At 51.6% G+C, this 21125-nt stretch overlaps 1 protein-coding gene across 1 annotated transcript in view; it reads right to left on the reverse strand.

The window, feature by feature from the left end:
- The window catches only part of LOC134929234 (lactosylceramide alpha-2,3-sialyltransferase-like), a 140611-nt gene extending 120099 nt beyond the window's left edge, over positions 1 to 20512 (reverse strand). Inside the window, exon 1 of the mRNA XM_063924972.1 lies at positions 20402 to 20512. Coding sequence (XP_063781042.1) covers positions 20402 to 20445 — 44 coding nt within the window. The 5' untranslated portion in view covers positions 20446 to 20512. The remainder of the gene's footprint in view (positions 1 to 20401) is intronic.
- Between the last annotated feature and the right edge of the window lie 613 nt (positions 20513 to 21125).

Below are 21125 nucleotides of genomic sequence, written 5' to 3' on the forward strand. Positions count from 1 at the left end.
GTATCAAATTTGTAGAATTTTGCAAACGTGTTTGCCCCTGACCAAGTAGCAGCTCGGCAAAGTTGTAAAGCCGAGACCCCTCGGGCAGCCGCCCAAGATGAGCCCACCTTCCTTGTGGAATGGGCTTTTACTGATTTAGGATGCGGCAGTCCAGCCGCAGAATGCGCCAGCTGAATTGTGTTACAAATCCAGCGAGCAATAGTCTGCTTAGAAGCAGGAGCACCCAGTTTGTTGGGTGCATACAGGATAAATCAGGATTTTGGTACTTACCGATAAATCCCTTTCTCCGATTCCACAGGGGCCACTGGAGTGTAGTTACAATGGGGAGATAGTAGGTGGTATTGGTAGCTGGCACTTTTAAAAATTCTCACACTGTGGCTAGCTCCTCCCCTACTATCTCCCCTCCAAGCCAGTCTACGTTAAACTGTGCCCGAGGAGAGCTGTAATAAACAAACCGTAAGGTAGAGGAGGTTAACGACGCCCTGTAAACCAGGCGAACACAAACTAAACCTGGAACAGAACCTGACAAAAAACCAGGCTAGCCTGAACCCAACAAGCAGTCATATGGTGATCTGCAATCGTTAATCAAACAAAAATCAGGAGAAACAGCGCTGGGCGGGCGTCCAGTGGCCCCTGTGGAATCGGAGAAAGGGATTTATCGGTAAGTACCAAAATCCTGATTTCTCCTTCATCCACTAGGGGCCACTGGAGTGTAGTTACAATGGGGACGTCCCAGAGCTCCCAAAAAACGGGTGGGAAAGCGCTGAGAGTCCTGTAAAAACTGCTCGGCCAAACAGTGATGCAGAGGCCGTAAAAGTGTCAAACTTGTAGAATTTGACAAAACGAATGTCGGTTTGACCAAGTAGCCGCCCGACAAAATATTCATGGAGACCCCGCGGGCGGCTGCCCACGAAGGTCTTACAATGCGCGTAAAGCGCGCTGAATTGGAAAACGGAGGTTCCCTAGTAACCGCCAAGAAGACTGTCTGATGATCAGATGTATCCAACTGTCCAGCATATGCTGGGGCCCCGGCTATTTAGTACGGGAGCATCGTCCAGAGCAAAGAAGAAAAAACACTTCATCGAATAGCCTGAGACCTCTGTAGAGAGAGTTGACGAGCCCTGACAACATTCAGAGAGGATTGAAAACCACTAGTGTCAGATTTATATGAAAAATGGACCTCCCCTCTGGAAGAAACGACCGCTGAGGCCGAAGCCGAGCCCGGGGAGTTGCCAATAGAGTACTCCCTGAACAAGAGGCCGAACTTACGGCCGCTAGGCTAATCTCATTTGGAAGAAAAGCGAAAAAGGCAGAGACCTAAAATTCCGGTCAGTGTGGTTTGAAGCGCAGCGGAGCAAAAAACCTCCCAGAGAAACCAAAGATGAATGGTAACTGGAAGAAGGGGGAAAAACCCCCTTTTATCTTCATTATGTTCCATAAAGTTTTCCCAAAGTGGCAAAAGCGAGAAGAGGTAATAGACTTCTGAAATCGGAGCCCAGTAGGCCTAACCGAACTAGGGAACTCCTCCCTTCTGAGGTCTCGTGAACAGTCACACGGGTAACCGAAACCAGTGTAAAATTGAACAAGGAGAAAAAAAAAAAGGAGCCTGTTGAAGTAGACAGTCCCGTCGAGGTAGGAGCCAAGGCTCCTCTACTGACAACAGGCGTATCTGTATCTTCAAGTCATGCGTGGCCCAACCAGCGCCACCGAGAGGACTAGCACGCATAATCCCCTCCTGTGTTACTGAACATGAAGTAGAAATAGAAAAGGAGGCAGGATAGAATAACCAGAAAACTCCCCGGAGCCCTGAGGGCCTCCACGGCTACTGCCGTCCGAGAGTAATAAAGGGTTAAAGAGTCAGTCAGAACGCCCTGAGGTCGATCCGAAATCTCCGCCCACAGCGGACCAGCTGACAAAACTCCGGGGCATGTTCCCTCACCCAGGAGTCTGACCTGGTGGCTTGATCTGGAAACAAGATTGTTGTCCCCCGTTCCGAGAGGAATGGAGGCGACCACTCATTACGTCGCAACTTGACTGAAGAAATAGAGTCTCTGGTGCCGAGGAATGAAAAAACCTCTGACGGACCGTGTTGAGAAACGTCTATGCGGAGCATAAATTGGATCTGTGTCGAATCAGAAGCTCGTGGATCCTCCGGATATTCAGAAGCCACCTAATGTACAGAGTGGGATAGTTGCAAGATTAGCCCACTGGGCTATAGGAGACACTGCAAATATGAAGCCAGGTCTGTGCAGGGAGGAAATGGCCGCCAGAGTGAAACTCCTCTGGGCTATGCGATAAAATCTATATAGTGGATAACTGGATTAGTGCTGAGCCACTCTGACTATATCACATTCTCCTCAGCACCATGTGCATTAAACTCACATAAATGCCTATTACACTATAACAGTGGCCGGGGAGCGGAGAATGCTGAGCCCGCTGTACAGAGCAGGAGTTAGCTCCGCCCCCCGGCTATGGCGCCTTATTGCAAAACTAAGCGGGAAGCGAGCTGTACCCTCCGCTGGGCCTGCGAGTCACCGCCGGGGAGCGCTGAGCGCTGAGCCCGCTATACAGCGCTAGTAGAGCCCTGTATCTGCTAGCCGCCGCCGGGGAGTGTTGCGCTGAACAGAGCGCGAGTCGCCGCCTGGGAGCAGGGAGCGCTGAGCTCGCTCTACAGAGCGGGACTTAGCTCCGCCCCCTCCGTACAAGGCGCCAAATTTAAACATTGCTTTGCGCTCGAGCGGGATCCCTGTGCCGGCTCTGTGAGTCGCGCTGAGTGGGTGCGGGGGGTGCGGGGAGCTGGGGGAGCAGAGGGTTATCAGAATGACACACACCCGTTTTTCAGTCAGGGTTGTATAAACACATACTCAGCCTCCCCCAATCATCCTGTCTGTTTCTCCATGAGGAGGACAGGTAAGGATACAATAAAGTACATTACAGCCCCAGAGAGCCCTTCTGGAGTGGGTTGTACAACAATAAACAGATTGCTCTAAAAACATACATAGCCACCACAAATAAAGTATACTTCACTCACCACTGTGTTCTTGGTGGATCGGCCCCGACACACGCCGCACGCAGCGGCGTCCAGCCGGAATCTTCTGTGGTGGGGTGGTCCCGACACAAGCCGCACGCAGCGGTGTCCGACCATTTTTGATACTCACCGCTGCCATGCTGCCGGAATCTTCTGCTGGATGGAGTGGCCGCGACACGCGCCGCACGCAGCGGTGTCCGCCAACTCAGGAGAGCTCAGTGTCTCCCTCAGCCGGGGCCCATCCCTAGCCGCACGCAGCTGCGATGGGACCCCGCCGGCAGCTCCCACGGTGCAGACTGGCAGTGGCAGAGCTGCCAGTCTGTGAGTGTGTGTAAGAAAAATAAAATAATAAAGAAAAAAGAAGAAAATTCTTCAGCTAAACCCAAGTGAACCAGCTACCTCGGGCACTTAACTAAGACTGGCTTGGAGGGGAGATAGTAGGGGAGGAGCTAGCCACAGTGTGAGAATTTTTAAAAGTGCCAGCTACCAATACCACCTACTATCTCCCCATTGTAACTACACTCCAGTGGCCCCTAGTGGATGAAGGAGAAATAGCGAGTCAGTTTTCCTGACTCTAGCCGTCCTGGAAACATAAATTTTCAAGGCCCTGGCTACGTCCAGTAACTTGGAATCCTCCAAGTCCCTAGTAGCCGCAGGCACCACAATAGGTTGGTTCAAGTGAAAAGCTGATACCACCTTAGGGAGAAACTGAGGACGAGTCCTCAATTCCGCCCTATCCATATGGAAAATCAGATAAGGGCTTTTACATGACAAAGCTGCCAATTCTGACACACGCCTGGCTGAAGCCAAGGCCAATAACATGACCACTTTCCACGTGAGATATTTTAGATGCACGGTTTTAAGTGGCTCAAACCAATGTGATTTTAAGAAACTCAACACCACGTTGAGATCCCAAAGTGCCACTGGAGGCACAAACGGGGGCTGAATATGCAGCACTCCTTTCACAAACGTCTGAACTTCAGGTAGTGAAGCTAGTTCTTTCTGGAAGAAAATCGACAGAGCCGAGATCTTAATGGAGCCCAATTTCAGGCCCATAGTCACTCTTGCTTGTAGGAAATGCAGAAATCGACCTAGTTGAAATTCCTCTGTTGGGGCCTTTTTGGCCTCACACCAAGCAACATATTTCCGCCATATGCGGTGATAATGCTTTGCAGTTACATCTTTCCTGGCTTTAATCAGCGTAGGAATGACTTCCTCCGGAATGCCCTTTTCCTTCAGGATCCGGCGTTCAACCGCCATGCCGTCAAACGCAGCAAGTCTTGGAACAGACAGGGCCCCTACTGCAGCAGGTCCTGTCTGAGCGGCAGAGGCCATGGGTCCTCTGAGATCATCTCTTGAAGTTCCGGGTACCACACTCGTCTTGGCCAATCCGGAACCACGAGTATTGTTCTTACTCCTCGTTTTCTTATTATTCTCAGTACCCTTGGTATGAGAGGCAGAGGAGGGAACACATAAACTGACTGGTACACCCACGGTGTCACTAGAGCGTCCACAGCTATCGCCTGAGGGTCCCTTGACCTGGCGCAATATCTCTCTAGTTTTTTGTTTAGGCGGGACGCCATCATGTCCACCTGTGGCCGTTCCCATCGATTTACAATCAGCGTGAAGACTTCTGGATGAAGTCCCCACTCTCTCGGGTGGAGGTCGTGCCTGCTGAGAAAGTCTGCTTCCCAGTTGTCCACTCCCGGAATGAACACTGCTGACAGTGCTAGTACGTGATTTTCCGCCCATCGGAGAATCCTTGTGGCTTCTGCCATTGTCATCCTGCTTCTTGTGCCGCCCTGTCGATTTACATGGGCGACTGTCGTGATGTTGTCTGACTGGATCAGTACCGGCTGGTGTAGAAGCAGGGATTTTGCCTGACTTAGGGCATTGTAAATGGCCCTTAGTTCCAGAATATTTATGTGTAGGGAAGTCTCCTGACTCGACCATAGTCCTTGGAAGTTTCTTCCCTGTGTGACTGCCCCCCAGCCTCGAAGGCTGGCATCCGTGGTCACCAGGACCCAGTCCTGTATGCCGAATCTGCGGCCCTCTAGAAGATGAGCACTCTGCAGCCACCACAGCAGAGACACCCTGGTTCTTGGAGACAGGGTTATTAGGCGATGCATCTGAAGATGCGATCCGGACCATTGGTCCAACAGGTCCCACTGAAAGATTCTGGCATGGAACCTGCCGAAAGGAATTGCTTCGTAAGAAGCCACCATCTTTCCCAGGACCCGCGTGCAGTGATGCACCGATACCTGTTTTGGTTTCAGGAGGTCTCTGACTAGAGATGACAGCTCCTTGGCTTTCTCCTCCGGGAGAAACACTTTTTTCTGGACTGTATCCAGAATCATACCCAGGAACAGTAGACGTGTCGTCGGAACCAGCTGTGATTTTGGAATATTCAGAATCCAACCGTGCTGGTGTAGCACCTCCTGAGATAGTGCTACCCCCACCAACAACTGCTCTTTGGACCTCGCCTTTATTAGGAGATCGTCCAAGTACGGGATAATTAAAACTCCCTTTCTTCGAAGGAGTATCATCATTTCCGCCATTACCTTGGTAAACACCCTCGGTGCCGTGGAGAGTCCAAACGGCAGCGTCTGGAATTGGTAATGGCAATCCTGTACCACAAATCTGAGGTACTCCTGGTGAGGATAGTAAATGGGGACATGCAGGTAAGCATCCTTGATGTCCAGGGATACCATGTAATCCCCCTCGTCCAGGCTTGCAATAACCGCCCTGAGCGATTCCATCTTGAACTTGAATTTTTTTTTATGTATGTGTTCAAGGATTTCAAATTTAAAATGGGTCTCACCGAACCGTCCGGTTTCGGTACCACAAACAGTGTGGAATAGTAACCCCGTCCTTGTTGAAGTAGGGGCACCTTGATTATCACCTGCTGGGAATACAGCTTGTGAACTGCCGCTAGCACAGCCTCCCTGTCTGAAGGAGTAATCGGCAAGGCAGATTTTAGGAACTGGTGGGGTGGAGACGCCTCGAATTCCAGTTTGTACCCTTGAGATACTATTTGCAGGATCCAGGGATCCACCTGTGAGCGAGCCCACTGATCGCTGAAATTTTTGAGGCGGCCCCCCACTGTACCTGGCTCCGCCTGTGGAGCCCCACCGTCATGCGGCGGACTTGGAAGAAGCGGGGGAGGACTTTTGCTCCTGGGAACCTGCTGTTTGTTGCAGCCTTTTTCCCCTACCTCTGCCTCTGGACAGAAAGGACCCGCCTTTTCCACGCCTGTTTTTCTGAGTCCGAAAGGACTGTACCTGATAAAACGGCGCCTTTTTAGGCTGTGAGGGAACATGGGGTAAAAATGCTGACTTCCCAGCAGTTGCTGTGGAAACTAGGTCCGAGAGACCATCCCCAAATAACTCCTCACCCTTATAAGGCAAAACTTCCATGTGCCTTTTTGAATCTGCATCCCCTGTCCACTGGCGAGTCCATAAGCCTCTCCTAGCAGAAATGGACAATGCACTTATTTTAGATGCCAGCCGGCAGATCTCCCTCTGTGCATCTCTCATGTATAAGACTGAGTCTTTTATATGCTCTATGGTTAGCAGAATAGTGTCCCTGTCTAGGGTGTCAATATTTTCTGACAGGGAATCTGACCACGCAGCGGTAGCACTGCACATCCATGCTGACGCAATAGCTGGTCTAAGTATAATGCCTGAGTGTGTATATACAGACTTCAGGATCTCCTCCTGCTTTCTATCAGCAGGTTCCTTGAGCGCGGCCGTATCCGGAGACAGTAGTGCCACCTTTTTAGACAAACGTGTGAGCGCTTTATCCACCCTAGGGGGTGTCTCCCAACGTGACCTATCCTCTGGCGGGAAAGGGGACGCCATTAGTAACTTCTCAGAGATTACCAATCTTTTATCAGGGAAAGCCCACGCTTCTTCACACACTTCATTTAATTCTTCTGATGGGGGAAAAACTACGGGTAGTTTTTTCTCCCCAAACATAATACCCTTTTTAGTGGTACCTGGGTTTATATCAGAAATTTGTAACACCTCTTTCATTGCTTCAATCATGCAACGAATGGCCTTAGTGGACATTAGACTAGACTCATCGTCGTCGACACTGGTGTCAGTATCCGTGTCGACATCCGCGTCTGCCATCTGAGGTAGCGGGCGTTTTAGAGCCCCCGATGGCCTTTGAGACGCCTGGACAGGCACGAGCTGAGAAGCCGGCTGTCCCGCATTTGGCATGTCGTCAAATTTTTTGTGTAAAGAGTCGACACGTGCACGCAATTCCTTCCATAAGTCCATCCACTCAGGTGTCTGCCCCGCAGGGGGTGACATCCCTTCTATAGGCATCTGCTCCGCCTCCACATAATTATCCTCATCAAACATGTCGACACAGCCGTACCGACACACCGCACACACACAGGGAATGCTCTAACAGAGTACAGGACCCACAAAAGCCCTTTGGGGATACAGAGTGAGAGTATGCCAGCACACACCAGAGCGCTATATAATGCAGGGACTAACTGAATTATGTCCCCTATAGCTGCTGTTATATATACTGCGCCTAAATTTAGTGCCCCCCCTCTCTTTTTTACCCTTTTCTGTAGTGTAGACTGCAGGGGAGAGCCAGGGAGCTTCCTTCCAGCGGAGCTGTGAGGGAGAAATGGCGCCAGTGTGCTGAAGGAGATAGCTCCGCCCCTTTTTCGCGGACTATTCTCCCGCTTTTTTATGGATTCTGGCAGGGGTAATTATCACATATATAGCCTCTGGGGCTATATATTGTGGTATTTTTGCCAGCCAAGGTGTTTTTATTGCTGCTCAGGGCGCCCCCACCTAGCGCCCTGCACCCTCAGTGACCGGAGTGTGAAGTGTGTATGAGGAGCAATGGCGCACAGCTGCAGTGCTGTGCGCTAGCTTGGTGAAGACTGATGTCTTCTGCCGCCGATTTTCCGGACCTCTTCTTGCTTCTGGCTCTGTAAGGGGGACGGCGGCGCGGCTCCGGGACCGAACACCAAGGCCAGTTCCATGCGGTCGATCCCTCTGGAGCTAATGGTGTCCAGTAGCCTAAGAAGCCCAAGCTAGCTGCAAGCAGGTAGGTTCGCTTCTTCTCCCCTTAGTCCCTCGCTGCAGTGAGCCTGTTGCCAGCAGGTCTCACTGTAAAATAAAAAACCTAATTATATACTTTCTTTTTAGAAGCTCAGGAGAGCCCCTAGTGTGCATCCAACCTCGGCCGGGCACAAAATCTAACTGAGGCTTGGAAGAGGGTCATAGTGGGAGGAGCCAGTGCACACCAGGTGACCTAAAAGCTTTCTTTTGTTGTGCCCAGTCTCCTGCGGAGCCGCTATTCCCCATGGTCCTTTCGGAGTTCCCAGCATCCACTAGGACGTCAGAGAAAATCACGGTTGACCAAGATTATGAGGATAACAAGGTGTATCGTTGGTTGGCCGGTATGGAAACCCAGGACAGACCCAGGCAGCAACAGAGACTACGCCCGTGGCAGAGGCAGAAACAGGGCAACAAAAGCACAAAGTCAAGCAGTGATAGTGACTTTATGGTCTGATACAGATGAGATGTCTGGAGGTACCCCTTTAGGACGGGGTTCACAACGTGGCCAGCCACAAGCCGATGCACTGCCACCCGCCGGGGTGGCCAGAACAAAAGGGGTCAGAAGGGCGGCCCAAGGGAAGACTTACAATTAGTCTTCAATCTGTCTAAAAGGGTATTAACATCACATGAAATTGATGTCCTGAGTAAAGGACTCAGCTGTGTGCCCACCAACATACACGATCCGTTTGCCTGGTCCAGGGATCTCCACAAGTTTACCAGAAAACTCAGATTAAAGGAGTTCTTTCAGAATACATCACAAAAACACAATACTGTCTCCATCTTCGATCCTTTTTTACAAAAAAAGTCTAGGTCGAACTTTGATCCGGTTTCATTGAACCCGTCGATTAAGACTTTTGGCAGTCCATTAATAAATATGTGGCAGCTCCTGCCAAAATTAAGAGGAACTTATCGGCTGAGGAGAGAGAAGCACTCATTCAATTGCGATCTTATAATGACATAGTCATCCGGCCCGCCGATAAGGGTGGGGCCATTGTCATTTTGGACATTGAGTATTACCGACAAGAAGCTTTGTCACAACTGGGGGAGGAAGGGGTGTATTGTAAACTACGGGGCAATCCTGTTGTTGAATATCAGCAGGAACTCTTTTCAATTCTGGATAAAGCTAGGGAAAATGGACACTTACCTAGTAAGGTGCACAAGGCTCTATGTGTTACCCATCCTAAAAGCCCACTGCTATATACAATACCCAAGCTACATAAAAACCAAGCTCGCCCCCCGGGCAGACCTATAATCTCGGCAAGAGATTCGTTATATCAACCAGTGTCACAGCTTCTAGATAGTATCCTCCAGCCACTATTGCCGGCACAGAGAACTTTCCTAAAGGACACTAATTCTTTTATTTTAAAATTGCAAGAAATACGGAACGTGGCCCCAGGCACCTTAATGTGTTGCCTTGACGTTTGCAGCCTCTACACATCTATCCCCCATCAGGATGGGATGAGAGCTATGCGGAGTTTTCTTGAGAAACATTTGTCTACGACTGCATTTAATCATGAGTTGTTTTTGACTTTATTAGAGCTCACTCTGTACAGGAATTATTTTTTGTTTGATAGTGAGTTCTATCTGCAGTTACGGGGGTGCGCGATGGGATCATCGGTCGCACCCTCGTATGCTAATGTATTTATGTTCTCAGAAGAGCATAGAATGTTCTTCCTGGACCAGGGGGTGGCTGATAACATCTTAATGTATACAAGATACATCGATGATGTGTTCCTGCTGTGGGGTGGAGGAAGGGATGCTTTCGTGGATTTGATGTCAAAAATTAATGCTTTGTCTTCCCCCATCAAATTCACCTATATGTGTGATGAGAAGGAAGGGACGTTCTTGGATGTTAAAATCATGGTAAAGGATGGTGTGATCTCCACGGAAATCTTCTCCAAACCTACGGATCGGAACACATTATTGATGGCATCCAGTCATCACCCAGAATCCCTCAAGAGGGGACTCCCCCTGTCACAAATGATGCGGGTGGCTCGCATCATGAGTGACCGAGAAAAAGTCCCTGGGTTGTTAGATAATATGATTCGTACATTTCTTACTAGGGGATATGACTGGTCTTTATTACAGAAACAAAAAAATAGAGTACTTCAAATGTCCAGGAATGAACTGCTACACCCGCCTCGGAGGGAAAGTAAAAATATCCTTCCATGGCCTTGTGATTTTTCTACCTCCAGCCCCGTTGTCCGCAGGGCTTCACAAGCCCTTTGGCCAATAGTGGCATCAGACCCAGACTTGACATCTTTTAGAGGGTTGCAACCCATCACAGCCTTTAGGAGAGGTGCTAACCTGCGTGATCTTATTGTGAAAACTGACATCTCAGGGATGAAGGAGTTGGATGATGTCATCATCCACAAAAACCCCCCTGGGTGTTACCAGTGTCCTAAATGTGCTACGTGTAGACACATGATTGCCTGTAAGGATTTTAAACACCCGAATCGTAATGTGACATATACCATTAGACAGGTGATTACATGCAGCACTTCCTATGTTGTCTATGCCATAGTCTGTCCGTGTGGCTTGTTCTACATTGGGCAGACCACACGGAAATTTAGTGAGAGGATGGCGGCTCACAGTTCCGCTATTAAATTGATCCTGGAGGGCAAACCGGTGGACCAGCCGGTGGCCCGACATTTTCAATTAGCTAATCATACTATCAATTCATTAAAATACTTTGGGATAGAGCATGTTCCGCCGACATTGAGGGGTGGAGATAGGGCCAAAGTTCTGTTGGAAAAAGAAACTCGGTGGATTCTGAGACTGGACACATTCTGGCCCCGGGGCCTTAATGAAAAGGTCAACTGGAATGTTTTCGTTTAGAGCTGTGGGTGTAACACACCCATAATTCCAATGATGGTTACTGTATTCTGAATATATGTACCTGACCCTGGAGGTTTTCATAGTTGAGGATTAAGCCCTTCATAAAATTAAAATTAAAATAAAAAACCAAAAATTTTTTTCAGCACTACTAGTTGTAGTGTTGTTTAATATGGGGGTACTGTTTTTCAGGAATAATGATTCTTAGGAATAGTGTTTCTTCTATATAGAGTAGTCATATGCTGCTTTGCTCTATGTGATTTATGGTATTGTTGTCTCTCTTTTTATATTTTATATATTGCATTCTTTATGTATTGCACTGAATAATTATTTTTATAATTATTTTTCTATATCTCTCACATGTATGTTTAGGGAGCAGACTTTGACTACGTGTCAACCCGGCACCTGGTGATGGGGTGAGCAGCCTGTGAACTTACGTGTTACAGCGGCCGGGCTGACTGGCGTGCGCCGGGTAGTCATGACAACGGCTGCCTGGCGTCCGCCGGGTTGTCGTGGCAACGGTGACGCATTGGGCGGAAGTGACGCGGCGGCTCAGGACCCGGAAGCAGGACTGGCGTGGAGGAGACGCGGTAGCAGACACGCTCCAAGGGGTATTTAGAGGGGTAAGTTTTTCTATGTTTGTTTGTGTACATTTGTATTTGGCCTGAGGAAGGGGCTGTTGCCCAGAAACAGCTGTAGCCACTAAATACAATTTTATTGCAAATACCTGACTCCAGTGCCGTTCATCTTTGGGAGCTGCATGTCATTTCTGGAACTGGCACGGAGCACGTTGTGGTGGAGAGCTTGCGAGTGCCGACTGTTGCTGCAAGGATATATATATATACACATACACACACACACACACACACACACATAGTAATAACAGTTTTGACAAAAACCAGCAAAACAACTGTAAAATAAAGACAGACTGGAATAAGTAATATGCGTCCCGCAGTGTTTATTTAAGCTTCTTCCCTATGTGATTAGTTATCTATACAACTTAATGTATTCTGCTGTGTACATACCTTTACAATTACTATACCGCAGTACTCGTATTTTATGGGAGTTTACGTTAATGAATATACATTCTAGGAATTCCGTTTCATTGTACTACTGTGCTCTGCCTATATTATTGTTCAATGTAGGAAAGTAGGTCACGGTTATATAGGTGAATATATTTAGACTCGTGCACTGTGCATGTGCCAATCTCTGTCTACAATCTCGCCTGTAGTATGGCCGTTACGGGGGAGACTGCTCTACAAAATAGGGGAGGAACACCCACGTTTTTTAGGCATGCCAAGGCCAGAGTCTGTGTATTCCGAAGCAAGTTTCCTGGCCTCACAAGCCTCCGCAGACAGACCATCTTGAGTAACCTGTAGATTGCAATTATACAGGGTGTCTCACTTGCTATGACTTCTTCGTGTTTCTCATAGACCTCGGTTTCTTCGCTCCCCCCGTCATCCGGCTCCATAGCACTGCATGCTAATATGGACGAGATTGTCCATATTGGCCTGCAGGTATGATCGAGCCGGAACCAACGATGAATGAACGCGGGGCCGCCATCGTTTATCATTGGTGCCTACACACTGAAAGATATGAACGGTATCTTGTTCATTAATGAATGAGATCGTTCATCTCTTTCAGTGAAATCTTTAAGTGTGTAGGGCCCTTAAGAATTTTTTCAGACAATTTGAAAGACGAAAGATCTCTTTGGAATTGGCACCTTTTTTACATATTGTAATATTGGGGAGGCATTTCTGGGTGTGTGGGCAGGGCTGTAGAAGGGGGAACCAATTAAGTTTTTTTCACCCACTGCCCCACTAACTTAATAAAAAATTCATTACAATGGGTTCGTAAATATATATATATTATTTATGAAACCATTATAATGAATTTTTTATTAAGTTGTGGGACAGCGGAAATTGGTGGGGCAGTGGGAGAAATTACGCAGATGCTGATCGGCGTGCGGCTCAGCTAGAATGGAGTCGCTGCCGGGGAGGGGGAGCAATGTCACATTGTGAACATCGCGGCTCCGTATACAAATGCAGTGATGAGCGACGTCACAAGTGACATTGCTCACATTGAGCATGTTGCACCGCCAACGGCCGACCTTCAATCAATGAGCGCGGGTGCGCGCCTCGTTGATAGGTAGCGCCATACACACTAAACGATGTGAACGATATATCCCCCCTCCCCCACCCATTGCACCCACACCTGAAACACCCCCCGCCCCTCACCCACCCGCGGCACTCCCGCCCCTCCCCCAACTGCAGCACTCCCGCCCCTCCCCCACCCGTATAACCCACACCTGAAGCACCCCCCACCCCTCCCCCACCCGCAGCACTCCCGCACCTCCAGCACCCGCGGCAGACGCCCCTCCCCCACACACGGCACTATCGCCCCCTCCCCCACACATTGCACCCACACCTGAAGCACCCCCCGCCCCTCCCCCACCCGCGGCACTCCCGCCCCTCCAGCACCCGCGGTACATGCACCTCCCCCACCCACGGCACTCCCGCCCCCTCCCCCACCTGTAGCACCCATACCTGCAGCACCCCCTCCCCCACCCGCGGCACCCCCCCGCCCCTCCCCCACCCGTGGCAACCAACCCACCACATCTGTCCTCCACCCACGGTACACGCCCCTCCCCCACCCATAGCACCTTCAAACCCCGGCACCCCCGCCCCCATACCCACCTCTCCCCCTGCTACACCCTCCACCCCACCCCCACCTGCGGCACCCACAGTATCCACCACATCCGCCCCCAACGTCGGCACTCCCACTCCCTCCCCTACCCGCAGCACCCCCCCCCGCCCCGCCCCCAACTGCGGCACTCGCGCCCCCACCCGCAACACCCCCCGCCCCTTCCCCACCCACCACATCTTTCCCCCACCCCGGCACACGCTCCTCCCCCACCCCCACCCGTATAACCCATAACCCGCAAAACTCCTGCCCCTCCCCCACCCGCAGCACTCCCCCCCACTACACCCCTGCGCCCTCCACCCCACCACCATACCCACCTCTCCCCCCCGCACCTCCCCCGCCCACGACACCCACAGCATCCACATCTGCCCCCTCACTCGCACCACACGCCCACCCCCGCCCGCTGCACTCCCTCCCCAACCCGCAGCACCCCCTACTCCACCCCCGCACCCTACACCCCACCCACCCGCCCCTCCCACAGCATCCACATCAGCACCCACCCGCGGCACACGCCCCTCCCCCGTGCGCTGCACTCCTGCCTACCCCTAGCACCCCCCGCACCTCCCTCAGCCACCTCTCCCCCCCGCTACACCCCCGCACCCTCCACATCCCTCCCCCACCCACAGCACACGCCCCTCCCCCACCTGCAGCACTCCCGCCCCCTCCCCCACCCATAGCACCCACAACCCCCCCCCCCCCCCTCTACACCCCCGCACCCTTTCCCCCCACCGGCGGCACCCACACCTGCAGCACCCCCCGCCCCTCCCCCACCTGTTGCACCCCCGCACCACCCACAGTATCCACCACATCCGCCTCGCATCCCCTACCCCACCCGTAGCACCCACACCCTTAGTACCCCCCGTCCCTCCCCAATCCACGACACACCCCCCCGCAGCACCCCGCCCCCCCCGCCCCTTCCCCACCCGCGGCACCCAACACATCCGGCCCCCACCCCCGGCACATGCCCCTCCCCCACTCACGGAACTCCCGCCCCCTCCCCTACCCGTATCACCCACAACCCGCAAAACCCCCGCACCTCCCCCACCCGCGGCACACCCATACCTCCCCCACCCCCATACCCACTTCTCCCCCCGCTACACCCCCACACCCTCCACCCCCCCTCCCCCACCAAACCCATACCTCCCCCATACCCACTTCTCCCCCCGCTACACCCCGGCACCTTCCACCCCCCCTTTTTCCAACCCACCCTCCACCCGCGGCACCCACAGCGTCTACCACATCCGCCCCCCAGCCACGGAACACGTCCCTCCGCCACCCATAACACCCACACCTGCAGCACCCGCCACCCCTCCCATACCCACCTCTCCCCCCCGCTACACCCCCACACCCTCCACGCCTCCCCCACCCGCGGCACCAACAGCATCCACCATATCTGTCCCCCACCCGCGGCACACGCCCCCCCCCCCATCCACAACATCCCCCTCCCACCCGCTGCACTCCCGCCCCCTCCCCCACCCGTAGCACCCAAACCCGCAGCACCCTCCGCCCCGTCCCTTGCCCACAGTGCATCCGGACCCCACCACGCCCCCGCAGCCGCCACTCCCCCAACCCCAGCCCCTCGGCCCCCTCCCACATCATCTATAGACACCTTCCCCCATTCATGGACCTACCACACCTCCCCCACCCGCAGCACCTCTGGACCATCTCCCACAGCACCTCCGGACCCCATCCACGGCTCCCCTGCAGCCACCCCTCCTCCACCCGCAACACTTCTAGAACCCAACCTCACCCCCCCTGTAACCCCACCTCCCCAAACACACTCCCACTACATCGCCCCTCCCCCACGCACACCACCTCCAGACCCCCTCCTTCATCCACAGCCCCCCCGCACCCACCCCTCCCCCACCAACAGCATCTACACTCCCCTTCCACACCCACACCCGCACCCCCTCCCCCATCCGCGCCCCCTCCACACCTACCCCTCCCCCACCCACAGCACCTCTGCACCCGTTCCAACATCCGTGCCACTGCACCCACCCCTCCACCACCCGCAACACCTCTGGACCCCCTCCCGCAGCCACACCTCTACCACACGTAGCACCTCGGACTCCATTCGCAGCCGCTACAAGTGATTCCCTGAATCAGGGTGATCAACGGTACGGATAGGCACCTCCACCTCACTGAACCCACCCCCTTTCCAAACACCCCCCACACACACTGAACTTCTGTGAGTATAGATGCCACCAGTGGACATTGGATTAATTACAAAAAGTAATACTGTGGCCATTATGTGTCTAAGCGACACTGCTACCTGTGGCCATTGTGTATAAGTGGCGCTGCTACCTGTGGGCACTGTGTGTATACGCGTCTCTGCTACCAGTGGCCATTGTGTGTATAAATGACACTGCTACCTGTCGCCATTGTGTGTATAAGTGGTGCTGATACCTGAGGCCATTGTGTGTATAAGTGACATTGCTACCAGTGGCCATTGTGTGTATAAGCGGTGCTGCTAAAAGTGGCCATTGTATGTATAAGCGGCTCAGCTAGCTGTGGCCATTGTATGTATAAGCGGCTCAGCTAGCTGTGGCCACTGTGTGTATAAGCGCCTCTGTTACCTATGGGAATTGTGTGTAGAAGTGGCACTGCTACCGGGGGCCATTGTGTGTATAAGCAACACTGCTACCTGTGGTCATTGTGTATATAAACTGCTTTGCTACCTGTGGGCACGTTGTGTATAAACGTCTCTGTTACCTGTGGGCACTGTGTGTATAAGCGGCTCTGCTACCTGTGGGCACTGTGTGTATAAGCGTCTCTGCTACCTGTGGGCGCTGTGTGTATAAGCGGCTCTGCTACCTGTGGGCGCTGTGTGTATAAGCGGCTCTGCTACCTGTGGGCGCTGTGTGTATAAGCAGCTCTGCTGCCTGTGGGCGCTGTGTGTATAAGCGGCTCTGCTGCCATTGGGTATTGTGTGTATAAGCTGCCCTGCTATCTCTGGCCACTGTGTGGATACGTGGCTCTGATACCTGTGGCCACTGTGTGTATAAGCTGCGCTGCTACCTGTGGGCGCTGTGTGTATAAGCTGCGCTGCTACCTGTGGGCGCTGTGTGTATAAGCTGCGCTGCTACCTGTGGGCGCTGTGTGTATAAGCGGCTCTGCTACCTGTGGGTATTGTGTGTATAAGCGGCTCTGCTACCTGTGAGTATTGTGTGTATAAGCTGGCCTGCTACCTCTGGCCACTGTGTGGATACGTGGCTCCGTTAACTGTGGCCATTGTGTGTATAAGCGGCTCAGCTACCTGTGTCCATTGTGTGTATATGCGGCTCTGATACCTGTGGCCACTGTGTGTATAAGCTGTGCTACATACACTAGCAGTATATACTACACTATGTTATTCATTGTCCCCTGCGGCCACTCTTCACGCCCTCACAAAGGGCTACGTCCCCTTGACAATTGCATGCCCTTCCCCCTTGCAATATTTACCCAATAGCATAAACTTTTGTGAAGGTAATACTCCATATAATAACAATTATAGCACAGCTGAAGCCCGTGCAAGGGTTAACAGGTCGCAGCCTCTTGCAACGCTATTTTCTGTCTAACACCTTCCCTCTCTTTATCCTCTCCCTACCACCCTGCCTCTCCCTATCCTTTACCCATCGCACAGCATTTTTCTGTACATTCCCTTTCTCCCCCCCTACACCTGTCTACCTTTTCTCAACCGGAACCCATTTCTGTATGCCCTCTATACTGCCCTGCATTTCTGGTTCTGTTATCTACCGGCCTGCGTATGTTCAAAGGCGTGCAGGGGTTAACGGGGCGTAGCCCCTAACGACGGTAGAGCGCCCGTAGGGCGCGATGAATCACCTAGTTATTAGTAACAGTATAAGCACGTGGTATTTATGTCTGTACAAATCAAGTTGTCTGATGATAGTTCAGGGGTAACACCCATCAATAAAATTCTAAACTAAACATTCAGCTCTGTAGAAATGCATACTACGTCTGGGTAGGATCTAACAGTATAAAGATCTGTGGTCTTACATGAAGCTATGTGCAGCGGCATCTTCCCTATTAGAATCACCCATACACGTTAGAGACACAGAACAACAGATTTAGGGGTCTATTTACTAAGCCTTAGATGGAGATAAAGTGGCTGGAGATAAAGTACCAGCCAATCGGCTCCCAAGTGTCATTTTTCAAACACAGCCTGTGACATGACAGTTAGGAGCTGATTGGCTGGTACTTTATCTCCATCCAAGGCTAAGTAAATAGACCCCTTAATGTGTTGCATCTCCATGGAGCGGGTGGATGGCAGCAGTCAGATAATGGAAGCTTGAGGCATTCTAAGACAGTCAATGGGCGCTGCATATGTCAGAACGTTTCTATGGTGTTCAAATACTTTTCAATGGAACCAGTCTGCAAACAACATAGTCCAAGTGTGGTTACCTGCTCTGTGCTCTCCAGCAGTGCCTGCCCAGTACCATGTGCTCCTCCCTTCATAAGCTACACGTCCACCAAGGTTATGTAGTGGAGAACTTCCCTGCTACGCACTCCCATTTATGTAAGATTATCAAAACTCCAAGAGCCTAATTCAGACCTAATCGCTAGGCTGCGTTTTCGTACAGCCTGCGATCAGGTCTGAACTGCGCATGCACCGCAATGTGGACGTGCGTCGGTCTGCAGCAACAGGGAGCGCCGGACAGCGCCGGATGGTGCAAGAAAAGCGATCGCACGGGCAAGGTGACTGACAGGAAGAGGGCGTTTGTGGGTGACAACTGATCGTTTTTAAGGAGTGTCCGGAGAAGCGCAGGAGGAACCAGGCGTTTGGAGGGAGGGATTATGACGTCAGCTCCGGCCCCGATCATCGCACTGGAAGAGTAAGTCCTGGGCTGCGCAGAGACTGCACAAGCTTCTGTTTGTGCAGCTCTCCTGCACATGCAATAACACCTCTGCACACCAAATTCCTCCTCCCCCTGTAGGCGGCGACTATCTGATCAAAGGGATGCAAAAAACGCACCCTAGCGATCAGGTCTGAATTAGGCCCCAAATCTCTTGCTTAACCGCCTGCAGACTGTAGCCTCCCGTTACAACTTACATTTATTTTCCAACACTCAAACCTCCTACTGACCGGCAAATCATACCGGCGCCGGGAGCCCGACCGCCGGCTTACCGACAGTGTTGCGAGCGCAAATGAACCCTTTCGGGCTCGCTGCGCTCGCCACGCTACGGGCACGGTGGCGCGCGCCACACTATTTTATTCTCCCTCCAGGGGGGTCGTGGACCCCCACGAGGGAGAATAAGTGTCGGTATGCCGGCTGTCGGGATCCCGGCGCCGGTATACTGTGCGCCGGGATCCCGACAGCCGGCATACTGAAGACCACCCATAAAAAAGAGTGACTTACACTTTTATTGACAGCCACCCACAAAATTTTCTCTTACATACCATAGAATTTTTGTATATCATTATATATTAGAAAGATTGCTTGCTGTGCAACATTCATGTCTTGTTTTTGTGTACCTGTATAAGGGTGGTCTTCTGTTTGCCGGCGGTCGGGCTCCCGGCGCTCAGTATACCGGCGCCGGGAGCCCGACAGCCGGCATACCGACAATTATTTTCCCTCGTGGGGGTCCACGACCCCCATAGAGGGAGAATAAAATAGTGTGGCGCGCGTAGCGCGCCACCGTGCCCGTAGCGTGGCGAGCGCAGCGAGCCCGCAAGGGGCTCATTTGCGCTCGCCAAGCTGTCGGTAAGCCGGCGGTCGGGCTCCCGGCGCCGGGATGCTGGTCGCCGGGAGCCCGACCGCCGGCCAGCCGTAGTGAACCCCTGTATAAGGCACCGAGTGTCGTGATGTATAGAAACCATACCTGTTTTTAATGCACACCAATAAAAGTTTTTTCTGATGTTTTAACTACATAAATTCTTCATTTCTTCCAAGCGTGCCCCAACAAAAAGACCTTTCCTTTTCTTTCCTTGGTGACAGTTACAATTATAACTCTAGAGTGCACCACCAACAGAGTTATCAGACTAACCCATTTGGAGTATAACATTGGCTCTTACTATGCTATCTGTTATTTAAAGAACACTAATTTAGAAAAGTGGGTAAGTGTGGAACCCCCCACCCCCCTCTTGCAATAAAGTATTTCGTCCTACCCCAAATCCTAACCCTAACATAGGCCTCCCACAGCCTAACCCTAGAGCCTGAGTCTAACCCTAACCCCGTACTTACCTCCGGGATCCAGCTATCAGTGTTCTGATCCCAACGGATGGGATTTTGATCGCATCCCCTCTGTTCACACTATTTGACTGCACATGGAGAAATCCTTGCAAGTACTATGAAGCCTATGCTAGTACACAGCACATAGGAGCATCAGTAATACAGACCAAGTAACGTAACCTGAACAGCCTGGAACAAACAGACATGCAGTATGTATGATGTGACGGTCACAGTTTCTGCCTCACAGCACTGGTTGTGGGTTCAATTCCCACCATGGCTATAACTGTGTGGAGTTTGTATATTCTCCCCATACTTGCCAAGTACTCCGGTTTCCTCCCACAATCCAAAAATATACTGGTAGGTTAACTGGCTCCCAACAAAAAGGTAGTTTACTGTACATATGTGTGCGTGTCCATGTGGTGTGGAACATAGATTGAAAGATCCGCTGGGACGGGGACTGATGTGAATGGCTAAATAGTCTCTGTAAAGTGCCCTGGAATATGTGAGTGCCATGTAAATAACTGGTATTAAATAAATACCTAAAATATCGGCCATAAGTTTGAAGCAGAATATCTAACCTGAAAAGAATTCTGCAGCAGCATTTACAGGTGGGACGCTTCATTTCATCACAATCAGACTGGGAGGCGCAGTACGGAGGACAGTGTACACTCTTCTGCACTCATGCACCAGACCTGTGGAGAAAACACAGAACAGAGGCTATTATACAAACCCCTACTTTAATGACATGAAATACAAGCCATTTATAAAAGTGAAAGCAGCAGCCATGACAAGGTACAGTAACTGTCCATTAGTCATCCTCATTAGAAAGCAGACCAACCCTATATGAGCAGACATACAGACTATATATATTACGCATTGTTATTTTAGTAGGAGAATCTGACGACCCCCCTCCCCCCCATCTGTTGCAGGTCTCACAGTCAGACACCACAGTCCTTATTAATGGTGAGTTTTGTCCAATACTTGTCCCAGGGTACTATGGGCCAAATTCAGACCTGATCGCTGTGCTGCAAATTTGCAGAGGTCTGCGATCAGATAGTCGCCGCCCAGGCAGAGTGAAAACCCGCCCCGTGCAAGCGTACGCGAATGCATGCGTACGCCGTGCGAAAATTCCGCCAGACAGCATACATCTGCAAATCCGTTCACAACTCACTCACCATCGAATGATTTTTCCAGTCTGTGCGTAGCCCAAGACTTGCTCCTACAGTGCGATACAAACAGGCTGATCAGGGCCGGAGCGGACGTCCCTGAAAACGCTTGGGCACGCCTGCATTTTTCCCGACA

Source organism: Pseudophryne corroboree, chromosome 1 (genome assembly GCF_028390025.1).
Source record: "Pseudophryne corroboree isolate aPseCor3 chromosome 1, aPseCor3.hap2, whole genome shotgun sequence".
NCBI classification, from domain to species: domain Eukaryota; kingdom Metazoa; phylum Chordata; class Amphibia; order Anura; family Myobatrachidae; genus Pseudophryne; species Pseudophryne corroboree.